The sequence below is a fragment of the Leptidea sinapis genome, chromosome 2 (genome assembly GCF_905404315.1).
Source record: "Leptidea sinapis chromosome 2, ilLepSina1.1, whole genome shotgun sequence".
In the NCBI taxonomy this organism is placed as follows: domain Eukaryota; kingdom Metazoa; phylum Arthropoda; class Insecta; order Lepidoptera; family Pieridae; genus Leptidea; species Leptidea sinapis.
Window position 1 is genome coordinate 20,203,970 of NC_066266.1, and position 16,064 is coordinate 20,220,033.

The following is a 16,064-nucleotide window of genomic DNA, read 5'->3' on the forward strand; positions in this document are numbered from 1 at the left end:
TTTCTAATAACTACTCTAGTAGTTATTAGAATCTCAAAATTTATTCCTTTAGAATTCTTTTCTAATAACTACTCTAGTAGTTATTAGAATCTCAAAATTTATTCCTTTAGAATTCTTTTCTAATAACTACTCTAGTAGTTATTAGAATCTCAAAATTTATTCCTTTAGAATTCTTTTCTAATAACTACTCTAGTAGTTATTAGAATCTCAAAATTTATTCCTTTAGAATTCTTTTCTAATAACAACTCTAGTTGTTATAAGAATCTCAAAATTTATTCCTTTAGAATTCTTTTCTAATAACTACTCTAGTAGTTATTAGAATCTCAAAATTTATTCCTTTAGAATTCTTTTCTAATAACTACTCTAGTAGTTATTAGAATCTCAAAATTTATTCCTTTAGAATTCTTTTCTAATAACTACTCTAGTAGTTATTAGAATCTCAATATTTATTTCTTTAGAATTCTTTTACTACTCTAGTTGTTATTAGAATCTCAAAATTTATTCCTTTAGAATTCTTTTCTAATAACTACTCTAGTAGTTATTAGAATCTCAAAATTTATTCCTTTAGAATTCTTTTCTAATAACTACTCTAGTAGTTATTAGAATCTCAAAATTTATTCCTTTAGAATTCTTTTCTAATAACTACTCTAGTAGTTATTAGAATCTCAAAATTTATTCCTTTAGAATTCTTTTCTAATAACTACTCTAGTAGTTATTAGAATCTCAAAATTTATTCCTTTAGAATTCTTTTCTAATAACTACTCTAGTTGTTATAAGAATCTCAAAATTTATTCCTTTAGAATTCTTTTCTAATAACTACTCTAGTAGTTATTAGAATCTCAAAATATATTCCTTTAGAATTCTTTTCTAATAACTACTCTAGTAGTTATTAGAATCTCAAAATTTATTCCTTTAGAATTCTTTTCTAATAACTACTCTAGTAGTTATTAGAATCTCAAAATTTATTCCTTTAGAATTCTTTTCTAATAACTACTCTAGTAGTTATTAGAATCTCTAAATTTATTCCTTTAGAATTCTTTTCTAATAACTACTCTAGTAGTTATTAGAATCTCAACATTTATTTCTTTAGAATTCTTTTACTACTCTAGTAGTTATTAGAATCTCAAAATTTATTCCTTTAGAATTCTTTTCTAATAACTACTCTAGTAGTTATTAGAATCTCAAAATTTATTCCTTTAGAATTCTTTTCTAATAACTACTCTAGTAGTTATTAGAATCTCAAAATTTATTCCTTTAGAATTCTTTTCTAATAACTACTCTAGTAGTTATTAGAATCTCAAAATTTATTCCTTTAGAATTCTTTTCTAATAACTACTCTAGTAGTTATTAGAATCTCAAAATATATTCCTTTAGAATTCTTTTCTAATAACTACTCTAGTAGTTATTAGAATCTCAAAATTTAAACCTTTAGAATTCTTTTCTAAAAATCGAAACTATCGTTGACTTTTCTGTCCCAATAAGCTTATCAACAGTAACTCACCTTATCCGTACACGCTGTCTGTCAATGGGACGTATAGCTTACCAGCGATAGAAATTTCTATGTAAATTGCAATTCACGCGTCTCAACATAAGGCGACAAGAATGACTAATGGGGTATATTGGGACAGCTTCAGATTATTGGCAGCTAATTACTGACATTAGAATGTAGTAATTTATCTCTATCTGTAGATAGCATATTGGAAACGGCCATTAGTGAGATATAGAGAGTTTGAGGGTAGTCCATAAATGCATGTTTTTTAGTTACAGGTGCCGTTGCGATTATAAGGGGACACACAGAGACTATAAAAAACACCAACAAAGGTGCCTACGACGTCGACCAAGGTAGGTGAATTTACTGTTCAAAAACAAGGCCTGGAATTTAAAACAAATTCGAATTTTATACACCTTCATTCACGAGTCATTTGACATCAAAAAACAGGCCAGGTTTATTACTTTACTGTGCTAAGTCTTACACTGGCGATCGTTGCGTTGTGTGGTCACACTAACAAGTGTGCGTGAGTTGCAAATGGTAATTGATACGCCCTGCCAGTACATTACATGGCAAATTACAACGGGATTTTTGAAAAAACCACAAAAAATCTCCGTGCTCGTCACCTTGAGACATAAGACGTTAAGTCTCATTTGCCCAGTAATTTCACTAGCTACGGCGACCTTCAGACCGAAACACAGTTTTGCTAAAACTGTTTCACTGCAGAAATAGGGCCGTTGTGGTACCCATAATCTAGCCGGCTTCCTATGCAAAGGAGCCTCCCGCTGGTTAACTCGATGGTATAACAGAGGCTAACAGTTCACCGCTGTTTTATCGACGTTATCACATCTGCGGCAATCTATCTAAACGCATATAATATAAAGTAAAAAAACAATACTAATTCTCTTACAGAACTATAAACCTGAACAAATATACTCGTGAGTTCGCGTGTACAAAGTGCAAGAGATCTTTCTCGAGTCTCCACTCATATATGCAGCACTTTCCATCTCACGACTACCCGCCGAAAACCTGTCCGCAATGCTGCCAAGAATTCGAAACGCCCACGAAGCTGACTCTCCATGTCTCCACCCACTTCAAGAGTTTCTTCATCACCTTCCGATCAATCAGTAACAAGGTAAGATAATTGAAATATTTCTTCATCATTTATTGGAAGTCAAAAACTACCATCCATTCCAAAAGATATACCTCAGACCTGAGAAGAATGGGCGCAACAAACACAACTGGCTTCTTTTTTTATATAAAAATTTGGTTACAATGTAAAATAGTACGATAAAATTTACTATCTAATAGCCTGTGGGCGGTGAATTAATTCCCAATCAGTGGTAACATTATGAAAGTCATTTATGTTATAGTAACCTTTACCACACAATCGTTTTTTAATAATTCTTTTGAATAAAGTAATACTTTTGTTTTAAACATTTTCTAGTAGTAGGATCGTGGTGTATGCTTTTACACCACGATCCTAGAAAATGTTTAAAAGCACCACAAAAGACTCACTAACTCGACTTAGCCGAGTAGTAGGCGTTATAAGTTTGTTTGTTCCTGGTGTTAACATTGTGGTTATGACAGTTTCTAGCAAATAAAGATTTTTGTTTCCAATATCATTCACGTACAATAAATAACTATACTCACAATCAGACTCGAAAATTGTCTGAAGCAAAACTCTGTCTACGCGTCTATTAGGCAGTTTCGTTCAGTTGTGTTACGACCGCGCTTTGAATTTGTATTCAATTGGCGTTGTCGCCACGCAATGACAAAACGTAGTTAAGCAAACCATTCACTGATTTGGCGGTCTGTCATTCTAACGCGAATCATTTCAATATTTCGAGTCAAAAATATTTTTATTTTTTGATCTGTTTTTATAAAATAAAATTATACTTATCTATACAGCTATTTTTTTTATTCTAACGAACAAAAACGGAACGCAATTATTGTCAGCTATCATCCATCTGACATTAAATCCTCCATATGAATATAATCTATCTGTAAACAAGCTTCGACTCGTGTTTAAATATAAGCATTGTTTAAAGATTGTTGAACGCTAAAGAACATAAAGACACAGTATTGTAATAGAACTATTTTAAAAGAAGTGTTCAACACATTTTTATGTAATAGCACATATATTTTTATATATAAATCCAGTGTCCTGATGTTTGTTTCCAGTGAACTCCTATACTAATGATGACGGATTTAAATAGGTATTGCTTCATGGAGTGCAGTTTAGTCCAACTTGAGAGATAGGATAGTTTTTATTTCGATTTGGGACCCATAATTCTTTTGATTTCCAATATATGTTTTGTATGGGCATATTTTCTATGAGAGAATTTAGTGATGCACTGTTTGACAGTTCCGCTATGAAACAATTTCGTTATAAGAACAGGGTAACGTAAAATATGCTATTTTACGAAATAATTCCTGATGTTATGAAATTTTATTATTGACAAATTAATAAAAAAAAGTATTTCATTTATTATGAACAGAACAACTTCTGTCGGGGCAGCTAGATGTTTATAATATCTTAATTAATCGCGTTTGAAATTGTCCATCAATATTTTGTTTAAGAGGAAGGACTCTGTGACCTGTCACCGGTGTCAAGTCTGCGACTGTAAGGTGCTCAAGAAGAATTTTTTCAAGCATTGGGAATCACATCTTGAGCTGAAAGGGTTCGCTGGGGGATCCGAGGAGATGAAGCAAACCAGTGCAGAGATCCACGAGGATCCTGCCATCAGAAAGATCATAGGTAAGATGACTTGATTCTCATCACAAACTAAATTATTTAATTTTATCTACACCCAGCTTTAAATATTCTTTTAAAGATTCTAAAACAGTTAGCTTACTGCGAACATTAAAAAGGCCAGTCCTAGTAACCATTACATCGTCCAAACGAGTGTTGTAATGAAATTCAGTACACATTACAACACTCGTTTGGATTATATTATGGTTACTAGGACTGGCCGTTTTAATGTTAGCAGTAAGCTAACTGTTTCATAATCTTTTAAAGAGGATTCATATGATGGGTGTAGATAAAGTCTTGTATGCAACACTTGATAATTAGGTATTAAAACACTCATGTGATACTATTATAAACCCACATTCGTGTTTTAATACCCGTTATTACACAACAGTTGAATAAATAACTATTACGCTTTTTTCCCTTTAAAAAGTGAGACTTTTAAAGGTTATATTCATGTGATGTATTGAATCTAATTGACATCAAAGGGCAGACGGCATAAAATTATATTTTAATACATTTTTTTACAGTTTATACATCTCGCCGCTCCGCTCCCATGTAGCTCCTAAACTTAAAACTGTATTTTGGCAAAATCGGCCACGAATCTGTTGTTCGCCCCCCCCCCCCCCCCCCCCCCAACCCACTTGCCCGTTTGCCCCCTTGCCCCCTCTTGTATACAGGTTGTCCCACTGCTATGCCGCATGATGGTCAAGTACATTAAGTATAGTAGATGTATACTTTCCATAGTATTATGTCCTATGGTATATTGCTATGGGGCAACGCTGCCGATATTAATACAATATTTGTGCTGCAGAAGAGGGCTCTTCGCGCTATTTATAACCTAGGTCCTAGAGAATCATTGAGAGCAAAATTCAAAGAAATTAACATCTTGACTGTTGCTTCTCAATATATTCTTGATAATGTATTGTATGTTCATAGGCACATAAGTGAATTTGCCAGAAACTGTCATAACCATAATGTTAACACCAGGAACAGACATAAACTGATGATGCCTACTACTCGGCTACTTCGAGTTAGTAAGTCTTTTGTGGGGCGATGTATATGCTTTTACAACATGATCCCAGAAAATGTTCAAAATAAAAGTATTACGTTATTCAAAAGAAATGTTAAAAAACGTTTGTGTGGTAAAGGTATATAACATAAATGACTTTCTTAATGATACCACAGATTGGGAATGGAGCGACTGCCCTCAGACTATTAAATAATAAGTTTAATTGTACAATGTTACTTTGTAAATGTTACTTTAATTGTAAAACATATTTTTGATGAAAAAAAAGCCCGCTGAGTTTGTTGCGCCCATTCTTCTCAGGCCTGAGGCATTCATTTTGGAATGGGTGGTAGTTTTTTTGACCTTCAATAATTTGAATTTGAAAATTTTATTGAAAAAAGACTTTATTTTAATTTGAAAACCTATTACAACTGCATTACAACTGAATTCAAATTCAAATATTTTTATTCAAAATAGGATGTGACATGACTTGTTGAAAGTCAAAAACTACCTACCTATTCCAAAATGAACGCATCAGACCTGAGAAGTATTTTTTTTTCATTAAAAAATATGTTTACAAAGTAATATTGTACAATTAAACTTATTATTTAATAGCCTGAGGGCGGTCGCTCCATTCGCAATCTGTGGCATCATTAAGAAAGTAATTTATGTTATAGTAACCTTTACCACACAATCGTTTCTTAACAATTCTTATGTGTATCGTAATACTTTTGTTTTTAATGTTATCTGGGATCTTGTTGTAAAAGCATATACATCGCCCCACAAAAGACTTACTAACTCGACTTGCCGAGTAGTAGGCATTATAAGTTTTTGTCAGTTCCTAGCGTTAACGTTGTGGTTATAACGAGAATCAAACATAATAATGTCAGTTGTATACTTACGTCAATGTCAGATTTTCAGTTTTCTGAATCAATTTTTTTTTTATCAAATATTAAAATTTATGATTTTCCTTTTATTTCTAATGATATTTTATGCAGCAAAACATAGACGTTATGATGAAGCCTTTCGATTGGTATATTAAAGCTACAGGGTACTTTTTCTCTCGTGTAGCGGGTTCGATTCCCGGTTTATTTAAAAGCAATGAAAGCAGTTTAAATTGTTTTTTAAATTAAAATAAAGTCTTCTTTAATATTTAAGATACTTTCTCTATGTGTTATTACCAGTGGGAGGCTCGTTTGCACAGGAAGCCGGCTAGATTATGGGTGCCACAACGGCGCCTATTTCTGCCGTGAAGCAGTAATGTGTAATCATTACTGTGTTTCGTCTGAAGGGCGTCGTAGGTAGTGCAAATAAGACTTAACAACTTATGTCTCAAGGTGACGAGCGCAATTGTAGAATTTTTGAGTTTTACGTATAAATTTTGGGCGTATCAATTTCCATCAGCTGAACGTTCTACTCGTCTCGTCCATTTTTTTACGTAAAAAAATGTGGCACGGCCTTGGGACATCCTGTATATAAAAACTGGATATTGATATGGTTTTTTTTTTTTTATGGAATAGGAGGACAAACGAGCGTACAGGTCACCTGGTGTTAAGTGATCACCGCCGCCCACATTCTCCTGCAACACCAGAGGAATCACAAGAGCGTTGCCGGCCTTTAAGGAAGGTGTACGCGCTTTTTTTGAAGGTACCCATGTCGAATCGTCCCGGAAACACCGCACAAGGAAGCTCATTCCACAGCTTTGTAGTACGAGAGAGAAAGCTTCTTGAAAACCGCACTGTGGAGGACCGCCACACATCCAGATGGTGGGGATGATATCCTAACTTGTGGCGTGTCGTGCGAAGGTGAAATTCGGCGGCAGGAATCAGGTTAAACAGCTCTTCGGAACACTCCCCGTGATAAATGCGGTAGAAGACACACAATGAAGCGACGTCTCTACGCAACGCCAAGTGATCCAGCCGTTCATAGAGCACTGAGTCCCCGACAATTCGAGCTGCTCTACGTTGCACGCGGTCAAATGGATCGAGCAGATAATGGGGTGCACCAGACCAGGTGTGTGGTGGTGTGTGTGTGTGTACCATGGTGTCGCTATTTCAGATCTGTACCAACTTGGTGATGTGATAACGCGAATAGCTGTTAATGGAGTGATTGCCTGCGTCGCGTGCAGTAGGAGGTTCAAACGCCGCAGTGACTGCGCCCGTCACATGAACGAGCATCTGCTGAGTGACGCGTATCGCAACAAGACTAAGTACAAATCCCTGAGATGCCAACTTTGCGGACACAACTCGAGTTGCTCCGCTAAGTAAGTTACATATATACAATAATAATAATCTTTGTTTAAGACATTCATTGCTCCATAAAGGAATATCCACTTAAATCAAAATCAAATCAAATCAAAATCAGTTTATTCAAGTAGGTCACGAAAATTACACTTATGAATGTCAAAAATATAAAATATTTTTCTTATAGAATCTACCGCTACTTCGTAAAGGGTTGAGCTAATGAGAAGAAGTAGCAAGAAACTCATTGCCACTCTTTTATATCAAGATTTACAGATCATTTCAATTACAATATAATATGTGAAATGTAAAGTGATGCAACAAACACACTCAAACGTCAAATAGTCAATGTCTTACACGAGTAAGTCAAAAAAATAATTGTAAATTAATACAAAAGTTATTGAGTACAGTAAGGCGAAGAGTAAGCAGAAAACACGCAAACATGGTGTTTTTAGACAAGTTTTGTGGTGAAAGTATAGCATTTCGAGCTATGAACACTACTTAATCCTGTTACACATATCCTTAAGTCTTATTTGGAAGTTGCTAATGCTTGCTGTTGGTCATAGTTAACACTTCCGAGCCTTTTTGAACTACCACTTTTCTTTGAAGTTAAACAAGTTTTTTGGCATGGCGAGACGCATTTGTTTGGTACTTCTCTCAGAAAAGTTATTCTTATAGCTTGTACTTTTTTGTGTAGGTTCATTTATTCGGATTAGTAGTGAATAACGAGGATTATAAGCATATAAACTGTTTTCCACGCAAGAATTTTGAAAATATTGACTTTGTTACATAGATGGCGGGCCTCATCTCTCAACTCATATCGCTCAAGGTCGCTGGTATTTAGTGTCGCCTTAAATGGAACTTACAGGCTATTTTATAAAAAGTGGGTTACAAAATTGCATCTTAAAGCGTACAGTAAATATAAAGTAATGAAAATAGGCTAAGTAGGTAAGTTTAGGTTATACAGGAAGTAGGTAAGTTTAGGTTATACAGGATGGCCGAGAAGTTGTCGTCCAAAGCTAACATTTGAAAGCCTCATGGTGATGAGTATCCGAATCACCCCTATGTATGTTCTACGATTTTGCGTAGTTTAGGAGATAATAGCTTTTTTTCACCTAATTGTGGTTTAGTACTTTTTTAAAAATTTTTTGAACACTTTTAGTTAATTTTATTGTTGATAATTATTAACTACAGTTGCAATAACCACATAAGAAACTATGAATAGTTGAGACAATGCGGAACTAGTTTAGAACTGAGTCGTAAGTTCAAGATAACTGCTCCAGCTAAATTCATGAAAATGTTCAAGGTATCAAAAATTTAAATAAATGGGGAGCCTATGGCTTCTAACTGTTTTTGAAAACTTCCCAGAACATTGGCCACTAAAATGAGTCAAATTCAAATTTTGCGTGCTTTGGACGTCAACTTCTCGGTCACCCTGTATAAATTTCTAATAAAAATATTTTATAAAAATTATAATACTAGTGGGTAGTTTTAAATGTTAATCAAAGGACATAATATTCAATGGAAGTAAGATAGCGATATATTTTTCATTGATAAGTAGGTAAGTAGCAGTGGGAGGCTCCTTTTCAAAGGGTGCCGGCTTGATTATGGGTACTACAACGGCGCCTATTTCTGCCGTGAAGCAGCAATGTGTAAACATTACTGCGTTTCGGTCTGAAGGACGCCGTAGTGAAATTACGGGGAAAATGAGACTTAACATCTTACCTCTCAAGGTGACGAGCGCAATTGTAGTGCCGCTCAGAATTTTTGGATTTATCAAGAAGGCCTATCAATTATCATCAGTAGAACTAGTAGAAATTAAGTTCAAATTTAAAAATTTAAGTGAATTATGGTCGGATTTCGATCTCTAGACGCCCTCTAGTACTATTAAACATGTGCATGATTTGAAATAACAGATTTAGATGTCATTTGCGCATCCACGCTTCGCTCCCGGTGTACAAATGCGAGGCTTGCGACAAGAACTTCAGTGACTCGAGCAACTTCACGAAACACAAGAAGGTGCACAACATCAAGACGGTCATATGTGATATCTGCAAGAAAAAGTTTACGGCCAAGGCGTCTCTGGAGCGACATATAAAGGTATGTATTCACAGGGTAGGATGCCGGCTTGATTATGGGTACCACAACGGCGCCTATTTCTGCCGTGAAGCAGTAATGTGTAAGCGTTACTGTGCTTCGGTCTGAAAAGCGCCGTAGCTAGTGAAATTACTGAGCAAATTATTAGACTTGACATCTTATGACGACCTGTATAGCCGAGTGGTTAGCGATCCTACCTACTAAGCTAGAGGTCTAAGAATGCTTGGAGAGTTTCTTGCGCCGCTTTTTCTCTCTCAGAGCTCCATTTGTTTCCGAAGCGGTAGTAGTATCTAGTAGTTATTAGAAATGACATCAAAATTAATTCTAAAGGAATCAATTTTAAGAAAATAAATGCCTTTTTATGCCTTTTATTTAATGATAGTGGTTTTCCTTTGTGCGCAGATCTTATGATTTCTTTAAAAATATATATTTTTTTTTATAGTTTTAGCGCAGATAATTTAACTCGAACAGCGTCCAGACTCGATAGCGTACGGCTTGGCATTCAATAGTTCTGTCTACCTAAGATTGCTTAGCGGCCGTATAAGGCCCGGTTTCCACCAAAGCGGAGAGGAGATGCGTAGCGGGGAGGAGATGTGAGCTCTTCATAACTTGAGGAACAGGAAACAAACAAACTTAGCTGAAAATATTTAAAAAAAACCGACATCAATAACAATAACACTATTACCGACTATAATATTATGTTAATGTAATTCTATAAGAATATTTTTGGAGCCTCTTCCTATAATAATATTGACACACTTTTTACACAAATTATCTTGCCCCAAGTAAAGCATATATAGCCTGTGTTATGGGTTACAAGACAATGATATATTTAATACAACATACTTACTTGAACATACATAAATACATTTAAACATCCATGACTCGGAAACAAACATCCATATTCATCATATAAATGTTTGCACCTGCCGGGATTCGAGCCCGGGACCTCTAACTTAGTAGGTAGGATCGCTAACCTCTCGATACTATATTTGAGTTAATACTTGAAAGAAAGAAAAAATGTTTATTGACATCATTATACATTCTGATAATAGTTCTTAAAGTTATACTATTCTAATTATGATCTAATGACGCCAATGGGCCCACAACTCAGCATAGTTATGGTTTCGAAAGAATCCGCAACGCTGGTCTTCCGTGGAAGCCCAGAGAGCGCTACTAACGCGCAGTCCTATCACACGAAGGTTTACAAACTATTAATTCTCTATGAGCACAGAGCACAAAAAATAGCGAAACTAGTATCTAAAATTAAAACTAAAGCAATTAATTTATTTTTTCCGGAACAATACAATTAAACTTGAATTAATCTTGCCATTGCCACACAACACAATCTTATTTTTTTAACTTCGCTAAACTACTAAAGAAAAATGAGACGTCTCCTCTCCTCTCCGCTTGAGCCATTTCCTCCGAAGCTAAGTGGAGAATAGATATGGAAATACCGTAATCTGATTTGTTATCAAAATATATCTCCTCTCCTCTCCGCATTTAGTAGAAACCGGGCCTTACTCTATAATAGATTGATGTTGAGTTATAATGCTATATATAAATTATAACATAAGAAATGTATTGGTGTCATAACAAGTACTGTTGAAAAGGATAAAGAAAGAAATAAAAAAGCTCAGTTGTTTTGAGCACCGGCACGGAACGCCGGAGGTCGTGGGTTCGAATCCCGCATCATTAATAAAATTTTGTTTTTCAAATTTTATTTGAGTACTGTTTACTGTATTGTGCCCGCGTCTTGTATAAAATAAATAATTCACTGTTATATTTCAGGAGCATGAAGTAACGAAATCAATCAAATGCTACGCGTGCAATAAAATATTTTATTCGAAGTCCGATTTCAAGAAGCACGCGCGAAACAGACACGAGAGGAAATACAGTTACGGCTGTCATATATGTGGCCTGAGATTCGATTCACTGAAGCATAAGTGGGATCATCTGTGGAATGTAAGTAACTGTGGAATAATTATTCTATTATTATTTCGTAGTAACATTGTGATTGTTAACAACAACCTGTATAGCCGAGTGGTTAGCGATCCTACCTACTAAGCTAGAGGTCCCGGGTTCGAATCCCGGAAGGTGCAAGATTATATGATGAATAAAGGTGTTTGTTTCCGAGTCATGGATGTTTAAATGTATTTATGTATGTTTAAGTAAGTATATTGTATTAAATATATCATTGTGTTGTAACCCATAACACAGGCTATATATGCTTAACTTGGGGCAAGATAATTTGTGTAAAAAGTGTGTCAATATTATCATTGGCGTACTATTTACAATTAGACTCGGGTCGGATGGGTCGTAAAAATGTCCGAGGGGCGTTGTATTTTTTTTTATTGTTTAAAATGTACAAGAAAAAAACTATGAAACAATTTAAACTATCCTCATGAAACTTAAGTGTTTATGAGAGGAATAGCGAGTTCACTATTATTTTAAACTTATAATATTTTAATATTATGTAATTGTTATTCTAAAAAAAAACAATTCAATCGAAAAAAAAATTACATATAATAATTTTATTTGTGTATTAATACTAGAAGTGAGGGTTGTCACTTTAAAAACATAACAAATTGTTTAGATTTACAAGAGCGACATCTCAAGTCAATTTCCTAATATGCAAATATTGGGGTTGAGCAGGTTATCAACTGTAAAGTCGATCCTGTAGATGAAGCCACATCCTTGACAGTTGAACAAAGCATACAAGATTTTATGACGATACGTCACTCGAACGGTTAGCTCAGTTGGCTAGAGCACTGGCACGGAACGCCAGAGGTCGTGGTTCGAGTCCCGCATCGTTCATAAAATTTTGTTTTTCAAATTTTATTTGTGTATACGCCAAATACAAACAGAGAAAAACAATAGAAAAAATGAGGCACCCAGGCTATGCTCATTAGTAATATACATCTCCTAGAGTGGCCATGATCACACAACGGCACACATTTCCAAGACATGTCTCATACATCGGCCATAGTACAATGATTTTGTATTACTGCCATCTCTAATAGTACACATAAAAATATATGTATACATAGATAATCGATTTAAACATACATTCAAATTAACAACTTATTTAGTGGCAGTAATGTACCACAAGTCAAGCACACGCCTATAAGAAGCTGGGACGCGAACACGAAGCAAGAACATTTTGTTTTAGCAATTTCAATGTAATTATTTATAATTTTGTTAATTTAAAGGGCCACTTACCTGAAATATGACTCTGCATCCTTTTTATGTTTGGATATGCTGTTATTTGGATAGTTTTTCACTGAACACTTTGTCATTGCGTGGCGTTGTATTCAAAGCGCGGTCGAAACACAAGTGAAAGAACTCGGCTAAAGGTAGAGTTTTGCTTAAGACAATATTTGTGCGTGTTTTGTGAGTCTAGATGTTTATTGTACTTCAATACTAGAAGTAGGGTTTGCACATAAGTGAAAATAATTTTTTTTTGTTCTTAAATATTGTGAATGGACTCGTTTTAAGGCCCCATTTAACCTCCTTTTGGCTTTACAGGTAATTTGTATATATGTTTTGTTTGTGTGACACAGTTATGATAATATAATTTTTTTTTTCAGGAACATAAGGAACGCGCCATCAACAATGATTGTCCGTTGTGTACGAAAGCTTACAGAAGGTACACAGATCTGAAGAAGCACGTGCAACAGGAACACGCAAACACATTGACAGACAACGGCGCCTCCGTCCTGAGGAAAATCAAGGAGTTTCGGGAGTAAGTGACTATATTTTTTTAAATATTACTAACTAACACACTCCTTTAGAAATATCTAACAATGGGTGTAATACGATATACAAACATAAACTCAAATTACACTTATGAATATGGAAGAAAGTTCCTCGAAAATCGCACTGTACGCATCGAGATGGTAGTTAAAAGTTGAAGAAAAAAGATCCAATTAGGTCTAAAAATATGTCTTGCACGTGATATACAATTTGTTCAAAATGGCTACTGTTGGCACGTTGCTGTAAAATTAATCTATGCGGCACGTTGTATAACTTGGTCTCAAAACGCTCGTGGTGTCATTTATTGATTCATTCAAGCCACTCCACTCACTTTTTTCGACACCTCTTATACAACTGTTGCATAAAATATATTACCTAATTAATTAATGTTTGTCACATTTCTTTTGTAGGCAAAGCTTGAAACAGAAGAAGAATTATACGTACTGATCTGAAGACTCCATCCAGACAAGGGTTTTTGGTCAAATGGAAAGTTTTGCATGTCTGAATTATTTCAATATTGATGTTATAAATTTATTCTGTGATACTACACGGCCAAATTATCTCCCGTTCCCCTTTCATCCCCTCGCGCTCGTGTTGCGTGAGTACGGTTTGCAGATTCATTGCCGTACCTTGTGCAATTACATGTGATATTTTCATGCTATCACTGCTTTGTTTTTGAAGTTTTTATTGTTGCGTTTAACTTTATTTGTTAATAGTTCTGTGTCGCCAGTAAAATAAAATTAATTTTTACTTAACCCAGATTCTTTTATTGATTTTTCAACATTATAATAATAATAATCTGCACCATGACACCTTTAGATCATTCTATAATGCTGACAAAATAATAGGTTGTTTATTTATTAATAACTAGTTGACCCGACAGACGTTGTTCTGTATATCTATACTAATATTATAAAGAGGAAAGATTTGATTGTTTGTTTGTTTGCATTGAATAGGCTCAGCAACTACTGAACCGATTTGAATAATTCTTTCACTCTTGGGAAGTTACATTATCCCCGAGTGTTATAAGCTATATAACATTTTCAATAAAATTAGGGATCCCTACTAAATGTCCAGTAATGTAACCCAAGGTGTAAAAATACGTACGCGAACGACGTCGCGGTAATTTTAGTTATCAGCTAGTAATAAATAAAATAATGTCTTTTATGAATTTGCCAATAATATATCATAACATCAAGAATAATTTCGTAAAATATGCTCTATGTTGTAATGAAATTTTTTTATAGCAGAACTGTCAAACCGTGTGTCAATAAATTCTCTCATAGAAAATATGTCCATACAAATCAAATATCGGACGACGGGGGACACATCAAAGGAAAAAAAATTGTTGTTTTTATTTAATTCCGAACACTTTCATATTTATTCACCTTTTAAACCTTCTCTGGACTTCCACAAATAATTCAAGACCAAAATTAGCCAAATCGGTCCAGCCGTTCTGGAGTTTTAGCGAGACTAACGAACAGCAATTCATTTTTATATATATAGATAATATCCTAGCGATGCTTGTTTTGCACACCGTACCAAAGCGACGATGTGACGTCATCGACGTAAGGTCCATAGACGATGTAACCGGGTAGTTTGTATTTAAACGTTTATATTTGGGGTAGATAAATTCAATGGGGATATTGAAAACAAAAAGGGTTGGTTGGTAAGTTATTAACAACACAATATGTTGTATGTATGTATATAAATTGATCTGTTAATACAATAAGTCTAGAAGGTTAAGAGACTTCTTTTTTTTTTCAATGCTTAAAACTTATTTCAACCTAAATTTTACTAACTTGAGCGTATCCTATTATACGTTTTTTTCGGCATAAACGCCCGTATCTTTTTTTAAAGCTATTTTGTTGGTTTGTTTTCTTTTACTACTTCAAGAGACTATAGTCTTGAGTATATATTTTTAATTTCAACTTCATACCCCCACGCGTTCCCGAGATAAAGGGTCTTGACAGACAGACAGGGGAACAGGGGACGGACAAGGAACTGAAATAAGAATTCCCTTTTTTATAGTTACGGATTCCTGGTAACAGCAAATAGGCATCATTATTATTTTAATTAGATTAAATAAATTGAATTATATTATTATCTCTCCTCGAATGGACACCTATTTTTCAAATTGTAAGTTGTACTTTTTTAACTTGTTCATAATTAATAAATTAATTGTTAATATCATATTTTACTTGTGTATTTAATTGTAAGATAAATGTATTCCATGTTATTGAAGAGTTGAATACAACTGTACCTTTTAAGATATTTTATGAGCTATTTTAGCGTTGAGGACCATCCATAAATTACGTCACACGAATTTCATGATTTTGTGACCGCTCCCCGTCCTCGTCACTTGCCACAGTTGGTCACATATGTGTGACCCCTCCGGTCTTGTGATGTCACATATTTCGCAATTATATATTTAGATTTTTATGAAATTATTAAAACAGGACTGACTGTTCCGAAATTATTTCTATTTCCATTTAATTTCTTTTACAATAAAATCAATATTAAAGCAAACAATGGCATGAAAATTAACAAATCTTAAAAAATAATATTTTAATATATTTGTAAGTTTAGTAGACATGTAGTTTAAATATAGTTTTTCAATGCTCAGATATAAAGTGTTATAGTTTGAAAAAATGTGATGTCACAAGATTTGGGGCCCCTCCCCATTCTTGTCACACTCCCTCCCCTTAACGTGTGATGTAA

The 16,064-nt window shown here is 34.4% G+C and overlaps 1 protein-coding gene across 1 annotated transcript in view; it reads left to right on the plus strand.

Moving 5' to 3' along the window:
- The window catches only part of LOC126973477 (zinc finger protein 69 homolog), a 33,974-nt gene extending 20,389 nt beyond the window's left edge, over positions 1 to 13,585 (plus strand). Inside the window, exons 3-8 of the mRNA XM_050820806.1 lie at positions 2,402 to 2,427; positions 4,075 to 4,250; positions 6,249 to 6,283; positions 7,215 to 7,513; positions 9,407 to 9,590; positions 13,178 to 13,585. Coding sequence (XP_050676763.1) covers positions 2,402 to 2,427; positions 4,075 to 4,250; positions 6,249 to 6,283; positions 7,215 to 7,513; positions 9,407 to 9,590; positions 13,178 to 13,336 — 879 coding nt within the window. The 3' untranslated portion in view covers positions 13,337 to 13,585. The remainder of the gene's footprint in view (positions 1 to 2,401; positions 2,428 to 4,074; positions 4,251 to 6,248; positions 6,284 to 7,214; positions 7,514 to 9,406; positions 9,591 to 13,177) is intronic.
- Positions 13,586 to 16,064: the final 2,479 nt, after the last annotated feature.